The 9,403-nt window shown below is 41.1% G+C and overlaps 1 protein-coding gene across 2 annotated transcripts in view; it reads left to right on the top strand.

The window, feature by feature from the left end:
* The window catches only part of LOC102294179 (matrix remodeling-associated protein 8), a 13,799-nt gene extending 4,402 nt beyond the window's left edge, over positions 1-9,397 (top strand). Inside the window, exons 2-4 of one of the 2 annotated variants that reach the window (XM_042217483.1) lie at positions 4,791-5,138; positions 8,738-9,070; positions 9,163-9,397. In XM_042217483.1, coding sequence (XP_042073417.1) covers positions 4,791-5,138; positions 8,738-9,070; positions 9,163-9,290 — 809 coding nt within the window. In that variant the 3' untranslated portion in view covers positions 9,291-9,397. The remainder of the gene's footprint in view (positions 1-4,790; positions 5,139-8,737; positions 9,071-9,162) is intronic. The other variant, XM_042217484.1, reaches the window with a different exon arrangement.
* The last annotated feature ends 6 nt before the right edge of the window (positions 9,398-9,403 follow it).

Raw genomic sequence — 9,403 nt, 5'->3', positions numbered from 1 at the left:
TTCCTGTCCTGTGATTGGCTGAGCTTCAGGCCTTCTCTCAGTCAAACTGGAAACAGGGATTGAGACAGTGTGAGGGTTTGTGGAGTGCCACAGTGCTGTAATGAATACTGTAGTGGAAGAAGTTCTTTCACACTCTTCATCCTGGAGCTGCTTTATGTCCATGATCTGCATGGAAACTGGATGGATTGACTGCAAAGTTCTGTTTAGAAGGATCAGCTGGTCTTTTTTCTCGTAATTCTTACCTACATGGCACAGCTGATGTTTCTGTGTTACCCTGTTAAGATCCATCCTCAGTCAGAAATGTGTTCCACTGAGAACCTTCTGGTCCATGTTCTATCATGTTCTACAGCTGCAGTGTTTCTCCACTCACAGCTGGATATGCTGCAAAAACAACGAGTCTTTGACTGCTTATCCTTTCCCAGCTACCACAGGGAGAGAGGCAGGGTACACCCTTTCTAGGTTGCCAGCCTGACGCTGGGCTAACACAGAGAGACAGACAACCGTTCACACTCAGACCTAAGGGCAATTTAGAATTCAGCAATTAACCTAAGGGAAAGATAAAATACAAGCATTAAAAAGATCATAGCCTTAAACAGATTTGTTTACTCAGTTTTCTTTTTTCACTTTTTGCTTTTCAGTTTAAATCCTGTTTTCTTTGATTGTGTGTGAGAGGGGCTGAGAGGCGGGGCTTCTCTGCTGAGTCTTGAATGTCATTTGCATATAATCTGCATCCCACTGACACGAACATCTGCAAGTGATAACAAGACAAAGCAAATTAAAACCCTCACATGAACTCCAAACATCAGTTAAGATGAGCAGCTAGTTTCATCAGTGGAATACAAGTATGATAAAGGTAACATAAAGAGAGAGGACACATCTCATTAGAGTCCCGTTATTAAACTTTATTAATTATTTATAGGTATAAATCAGTTGGAGCACAGAGAGGAGGGGTCAGGATCTCCTGAGCTGTCACAGACTCAGTTTGACAGACTGATTATTTCTGCCATGGATGTTTATCATAAAGAGTGAGTGAGACCTCTCTGAACATTAATGACTATGAAACCATGGTAACAGCGATCATATCCATTAATTACTGTGTGGTTAAACTTCCTGTCAGATACACGCTGTTGTCGCTGCCTCTGGTCTGTTTAAAGGACCAGTTCATCCAGATTAACCACAGCTGACTGTATCCTGAACACAGAGACGGTTTTATGTGTGTCCTTGTTTTACTGCTTAATTTTACACTGACCATGACAGAGTGGAGCAACACACTAATGTAAAAGTTTTCAGTTCAGCTGTAATAACAAATACGAACAGAGGATCTCATTGTGAACTGAGGGCAGGGTGTAGCTGAAGGTTATTATCTTCACAGTAGTGATGGGAGTTTGGGCTCTTTTTAGAGAACCGGCTCTTTCGGCTCCCATACAGGTTGTTTTGGTGCTTTCATTAATTTATTATTAACAACAATATAAAATTATGCATAAAATGAATTACTAATGTTAAAAAATTTGTTTTTTATTTATGTAATAAATAAAAAATTATATAATATGCTTTTATTTATTCATAAAATATAAAAAAAATTATAAAATACATAAAACAACTATTTACAATTCAATTTCTGCAAATACTGTCTAACAGAGCTCTAAGTTGGTTTAGGTGGTTGTGGTGGTGGTATACTACATGATGCTGTAGACACTGCATATAACGACATTACGTTATATTGAGTAGCAGCTGCCCACGTTAAGCTGTGGCTATCACCAGGCAAAGTAGGCGTGTTTCCTGAATCAGCAGGTGTTAAACAACTGACAGGTTAACAGGATGTATGCAGGTAAGCTGAGGGTCTGTGGAGCTGATCACTGGGGTTGTGAGGAAAATGTTGGCTCGTTATTTATAGAAACACAGAGACACAATACCACGCGGAATTTTAATTAAAATAATTACATCGTTGTATGAAGATAATATTGATGCGTGCATGCAATGGTAGGAGCTGGGGTAAACAAATCTAAACATTATGTTACAATGTAACATATCAAAAATATCACATATTATATTGAGCATCAGGCTTTATCTTATAATTTAAATAATAATATAATTTAAAAAAAATAAGAATTGACATCTTTGCATCAAGAACACAGCTTATTTTATAAAAACATTTTTTGTTAAATGTATTATTTACAGTTCATTGTTTTTAGTTTACTGTAGGATGGGGCTGGCAAACTCAGAAACTGCATTTACCTCGACCTGCTGAGTCAGGCCATCTAAGATTAAAAACTGAAAAAAAGAGAGGCTCAATTAGAGTTTTAAATTGGAATAACATCTTGTCAGAAGTCTTTAGAAAGCCTACAAACTACTAGGCTGATAAACACAAAAGTCACAAGGCAGAAATCAGCAAACTGCTGCTTCATTTTGTTCCCCTGTGCACGATATTCCATGATCTGGTTGGTTGCAGGACCAAACATGCAGCCTGGAATTACATGCAGTGTCCTAAGCGTTGTAGAGCTGCAAAATCCCAAAAGCGCTGTTGAAACTCACCCAGAGAAGAGATGCCTGCTGCATACCTCCTCATTTGCGCACTGACATTGGTCTGTGGAAAACTGGTGATTATTTCCTGTAGCGATGGGAAATGTGTGGTATTGGTCTGCATTTGTGACAGGTGTCTTTGGAAAAGTAGCAGTTTAGTCCCAAAGGCTTTGATGGGTGAATACAGTTGGCTTACCACTGCATTATGCCCCTCAATGCTTGTGTTCAGCGGGTTCAGATGTTGTGTTATGTCCACTAAAAATCCCAAATCAGCCAGCCAAACATGATCGGATAGTTCTGGCATCAGTTTTTTCCCTTTTTTGCCAAGAATTGTCCGATTTCCTCCCTAAGAGAGTAGAAGTGCTGCAGTTCAGACCCCCGACTGAGCCATCTCACATCCTTATGATACACATCTCCATCTCAGCCTGGATGTTGAGTAGAAACTGTTTAAACTGGCAGTGGCACAGGGCTTTGGAGCGAATATAATTAATAGCCTTTATCACCAGTTTCATAACATGGTCATATTTTAAATGTGTAGCACAGAGTACATGTTGGTGAATAATACAGTGGAGTTTTATAGCTTTACCTCCTTCTTTGCTGACTTTGTTACACACTAGGGTTGTTAATCCATTTCTCTCCCCAGCCATGGCAGGTGTGCCATCCGTAATAATACCAGCGACTTTATTCCACGGTAGTTTCATGTCATCTATAGCAGAACAAACAGTAGCAAATAAATCGTCTTGTTTGGTTCTTAAGGCTCTGGGGGTCAAGTATCTCTTCACTCACGTTCATTTCATTGTCCACTCCTCTCAAAAAATTAACATTATTGAGCAATGTCTGTGAAGGTTCTCAGTCACCCAGGTCATCGTAGTCTAAGAAGCTTGGAAAGAAAAATGAAGACGTTTCACCTCTCATCCAAGAAGCTTCTTCAGTTCTAAGGTCAAATGGTGGAGAGTCCCAGATTTAAACCCAGTGGGAGTTTCCCCCCAAAGAGGGACAAAAGGACCCCCTGATGATCCTCCACCTAATCACATGAGCCAAGGTGTGAAAGCGGGTGTGGGTCACAATCAGCCAGGGTTTTGAGCTCATTGTGAAACCTGGCCCCACCCTATCATGTGATTTCCTGAGGTCAGATGGCCCAGGATGTAAGTGGGCGTCTGGGAAGGCCCACTCACATCCTGGGCCATCTGATCTCAGGAAATCATGAGGTGGGAAACTATTTTGTGCAACTTTTTTGTATTTACAGTTTTGAGGGATCAGCCTCTTAAATTTCTCTAACTAGAAATATATGTTAAAAAAGCAAGAACGATTTTAATTTTTTTGTAGTTTATTGCACTTTTTTGCAATTTATGTAATTACTATGCACTTAATGAATACATATTATTAAAATTTGGGCTATAAGGGTTGTATTGATGTATAGCAACTTGAAATGCTCCCAAAAATGGCACTACAGCATGTAAAAGTATAATATAAGCTCTGGCGGACTTGGTTCTATGGTAGGTCTTAAAGGGTTAATATTTCTTGAAAACAGCCACAGTCTCTTGGCAGATTAGGCCGACACAGTTGTTTTGTATTTCAGTGAAAAAGTACAACAATTTCCACATATCCTGGAAGTGACAGCCCTCGCTGCCAGCTTTCCTTTTTTTAGTTACACTTGCCATTTTAGAAATGGGCTTAAAAAGGATAAGCACAAGGGTCACGCCTAGATAGTGTGGCTATAAGTCTACTGCCAACTTCAGGTGAAATATAAAATAGCGTTATTGTAAGTCTGTATTTTATATCGTAATCAACAGTGCTGATGTATGGAATGCCAGGACTGCCATAATGAATTAATTAAATACACCATTAAATAATTAATTAAATGTGGCAATAATTAATTACAATTGGAATTAATTAATTAAATAAATAGTTATGACTGTCACAGTGAACTCTTCAGAGGGAGCAGAAAACCTTCAGGTCCTCCAAAACATTTAACAAAGATGAAGATACAGCAGAGTTTAAAGGAAGTGCTTAGAAAATAAAGACCAGGAAGAGCCACATTTTCCAACATTTTCTGTAAACTCAGTAAAATGCACCAAACTGAGGCTGGTTCATGAACACAGACACACTCAGTTTAATCTGTCAGGTGTTCACAGATTAAATGTTCAGATTTAATAAATAAATGCATTCAATTTGAGTGTCTGACTGTAAAACTGGTCTCTGTGTCCTGCTGATAAATGTGGGCTCTGAGACAAACTGCATGCAGTTAATTTGTGTTTATGTGTCCTCAGTTTCCCAGCATGCCCTGGCTGTGGTGGTGGAGGTGAATGAGGGGGAAAGATCTGTCCTGCTTCCCTGTCAGTACTCAGGTTTTATACCTGATGACCCCACAGTGATGTGGACTCGCTCTGATCTTCATCCCAAATCTGTCCATCTACGACGAGAAGGAGGAGACGATCTTACAGGGCAAAACCAGCGTTACAGCGGGCGCACATCAATGAGGTCTGATGCTCTGGACACTGGAGACTTCAGCCTCACTCTGAGAAAACCAACAAAGACCGACAGTGGCAACTACACCTGCTCCATCAGTGATGGGAGAGAAGAACTGAGACTGAGAGATATACAGCTGCAGGTCAAAGGTCAGTCAGAACTCTGGGTGGGTTAGAGACTCCACATGGAGCCTGTCTCTATGTGACATCTCAGAGTAAGAGGTCAAACTGAAGTTTTGTAAATTGTTGTGACTAACCTGAAAAACCAGCAGCAACATGTAGCTCAGAGCTAACCTCAGTGCAAACAGGATGTCTCTGCTACAACAGCTGCAGTCTTTACTGCATGTGCAGGGTTACACTCACAACATTTACACACTGTACACAGTGGAGAACTTGAGCTCTCTAAGCCTCACTGCAGCTCACTGAGCAGCAGGAAGTGTCCTGATGTTGTACAGACTCAGACTGGAGGAGCTGCTATGAAACGCAGACAGAGATGGGTCATCGTGTTTCATCCAGCTGGTCCTGATGTCACTGAGACTCTCAGGTTAATAACTGCTGTTTCAGGATATGTGGTGTAAATCATAGCGGGGTTCAGGTAACAGCGAGGGGACTGCAGAGTTAATGATGTTTATATTTTGATATTGTTCTGCTTAAGTTTTTATCTGTTACATTTATCAACCATCATCTCAGACTGCTGCTGCCTGACGGAAACACTTGAAATAGTTTCAATAGACTTTCCTGTAAGTTCATTATACACAAACAAAGCATTTACTCATTTGAGAGACATTTGTAAAAAACTAAATAGAAAGCATCTGTTTCAGTGGACTGGCTGTCCCAGAGAAAGATCCAGTGAATATTTTATGAAACCATTCAAGAGTAAAAGCAAAAGATCCCAGACACCCTCTCTACTTCTAAGGTTAGACTCCAAACTTTCCTTTTTTGATAGAGATTATAGTTTTTACGCTTATAGGGCTATAGATAGAAACAATATGAATCTGGCCAATGGTAGAGATTTTGACTATAGCTCAATGGCAACTAAAGAGTCAAGTATAAGTCAATTAAGTACCGTATCTACATTTCTTTCATGTATGCTGTCCAATAGAGGCTGAACCGTTTGAAGTCCGGCATCACTCGTGTCACTGCTCTGACTGCTGGTGGTTGAGACAGACAATGTATCTGTTAGAGTTGGAGAGGAGGGCTCTTCCACATGTTGCTTCAGGACAGTCAAATCTGAGGGTGACAAATAAAAATATTACAATATAAGGTATCTACAATCAAAAACACAACACAACAAAGATGCCATTTATGCACACAGGGCCAGTAAACTGCACGCTTTGATTAAAGTATACTTTCTCCCAGGAGAACAGATGGTTATCTTGTATTTTATTATGGTAATATACAATTTACATACCACAAGGTGTGAGTGTCACATAGTGTGTTAGGTGTGAGCAGTCGCGCAGCTTCTTGGATGATTGTGTTTCCAGGATGTCTGAAATGCATGTGATAAATCCAACTTACTGTTGAGCCATTAAAACAGCATTTTGTGATTGTTACCACAGGATATTAGACAAATTAAAAATGTTTATGTAAGAGTAACTGTACAAATCAAATCCTTCAAAATCTATCAGAGCATATATTTACTTACCTTCAGCTGTATAGATGACAAAACACACCTCTTTAACTGCTGCAAGTTCGGGAAAGACATCCTCATCCACCTCTATACCCTGCTCATCTGTGACTTTCAGTGCTGCATTTTCTGGTATGAGAAACTTCTGCTGCAGTGAAATCATCACTCGGTTACTAACAACATTATCATTTCCTCTTTAATGACTTAGTCCAAACCATAACTTACCTGCTCTCACAAAATCTGTGAAGCTGACTTCTTCCAATTTTACATATTTCTTTGTCTCTCTGTGTTTTACTTTTATCAACATCTTGGCCACCTATGGAAAAAAAGACCTTTACTAATGTTAAACACAACACAAGAAGAAGAGGTTGTTTATGGTAACTTTATGGAAACTGTGTATAACTTAATCAATAAACACTTTCTTACATTGAGTTCGCCTGTCCACAGAATCAGAATCAGAATCAGAATCAGAAAGGGTTTTATTGCCAGATGTTGAGCAGGTTTACAACATTAGGAAATTGCTGCGGTGCTTCAGTGCAACATACTGTCATAAAAATATAAAAATAAGAATTAAAAGTGCTAAGTGGATAGATATATACATGATATATACATGAGTGCAGGTGGTGATCAGTGCCAAACATGGAATGATGCAGTGAACACAGCGTAGGGTCATGTGTTAGTGGCGGGGACAGTCATATGGTTATTGTTCATGTGTCCAACAGCAGAGGGGAAGAAACTGTTCTTATGGCGAGAGGTTCTGGTGCGAATGGACCGGAGCCTCCTGCCTGAGGGGAGCAGGTCAAACAGACTGTGTCCAGGGTGAGAAGGGTCAGCTGAGATCCGAGCTGCACGCCGCAGTGTCCTGGAGGTGTACAGGTCCTGCAGAGATGGGAGTCTGCAGCCAATCACCTTCTCAGCAGAGCGCACAACACGCTGCAGTCTCTGTTTGTCCCTGATAGTGGCTCCAGCGTACCACACGGTGATGGAGGAGGTGAGGATGGACTCGATGATTGCAGTGTAGAACTGCATCATCGTCCGTGTTGGCAGGTTGAATTTCTTCAGCTGCCTCAGGAAGTACATCCTCTGCTGGGCTTTCTTGATGACGGAGGTGATGGTGGGCTCCCACTTCAGGTCCTGGGTGATGGTGGTACCCAGGAAGCGGAATGAGTCCACAGAGGTGATGGGGGTGTCAGTCAGGATGATGGGGGGGAGTGGAGCTGTGTGCTTCCTGAAGTCCACAATAATCTCCACTGTCTTCTGGGCATTCAGCACCAGGTTGTTGTGGCTGCACCAGGACACCTGACACACTAAATATTGCTTAAAATCTATTTAGCTAGGCTGGTTTAGCAGACAATGTGACCGCATGTTTGCTGTGTCCTTGTCTTTACAGTTCTGGAGACAGGGTTGTGTGCATGTCTCAGTGTGCAGCAGGACTAACTAACTGATGTTAATGGTACCTCAACATCTCATCAGTGCAGGCTGCACCTCTCTTTGGTTAAATACGGCCATTACCATGAGTCTAAACAGAATATTACTGTAGTTAGCTAACGTTAAATTAAACGTTAGTGTTAAAATTAAGAAATAGAAATAAACGTTTTCATTGACAACATGAAATGTGTATCTTAAAATACAGTAAGATAAGTTAGTTAGCTAACCTTTGACTAGCGTTAGCCTAGCTGCTATCTCCAAATCAGCACAACATACAGAAAACACATGTAGTGCTAGTTAGTTAACTTTATATTTTACTTGTGCATCCATGTAACTGAATATATATATAAATAACATCACTACACTCTCAGAAAATCCCAAAGTAAATAAAGTATTTTTACCTCCTACATGTCGGAGTCCAAGAAAGAAACACAGATAGGCGCGGTAACAGTCGACAGACAAACAACACCAGCAATGTGTTGAATTAGACTCCTTAGCACCCAGTGAATGAACACCTAAATATTACACCGCTTTAGAGTACTCCCCAACACTGACTGTAGTATAAGGTGAAAAATAAACTCCAGGATATTTAACTCCAGAGATTTGCTGTGTAGATACTCAGCCGTGCTTCAGTTACCATCAGTGTGACTGCTGCTGCTTCTACACCTGATACTGTGGTTTATTGTCCTCTCAGACCACCAGGTGGAGGTGGAGGTGGAGGAAGGCTCAGAGTCTGTCATTCTGCCCTGCAAAACTACAGCTGACCTGCCTCAGGACACCAGAGTGGAGTGGACTCGCTCTGACCCTGAACTGATGGTGGTTCATGTGTATCCAAACAAAAGTAACCACCTTGATGACCAGGACAGTTTTTACAGAGACCGAACAAAGATGAACAAAGACCTGCTGAGAACTGGAGACCTCAGTCTGACCCTGAAATACCCCACAGAGAGAGACAGTGGAGGATACATCTGCACCATCTACAGGGACAAAGACATCCTGAGACAGAAAGTAGTGCTGCAGGTCAAAGGTCAGAGATGTAGAAAAACACCAGGTGTTAGTGGAGGAAATTGAGGTCAGTGTTCAGCAGTCATGTTGATATTGTTTTATGTTTCTCCACAGAACAGTTTCCATCCTGGGCCAAAGCTCTCCTGGTTCTCCTGGTTCTTCTTGTAGTTTCTGGAGGTCTTCTATATTATTTACGTCACTATTTCATGTCAGGTGAGTGTCTCCTACTACACTACCCATAATGCCGATGGTCAGCAGGTGTCCTCTGGTGGCTCCTTGACTGCGGCTCACACAAACTTGTTCCAGAAGCTGAAAGAGTTGAGAGTTACAAACAGCTGATACAGAGAGCTGAAGA

The sequence above is a fragment of the Haplochromis burtoni genome, unplaced genomic scaffold, assembly GCF_018398535.1.
Source record: "Haplochromis burtoni strain Fernald_Lab_line unplaced genomic scaffold, NCSU_Asbu1 Contig_2051, whole genome shotgun sequence".
In the NCBI taxonomy this organism is placed as follows: Eukaryota; Metazoa; Chordata; class Actinopteri; order Cichliformes; family Cichlidae; genus Haplochromis; species Haplochromis burtoni.
Note: the sequence above shows the minus strand (reverse complement) of the source record. Positions and strands in the feature narration are given on the sequence as shown.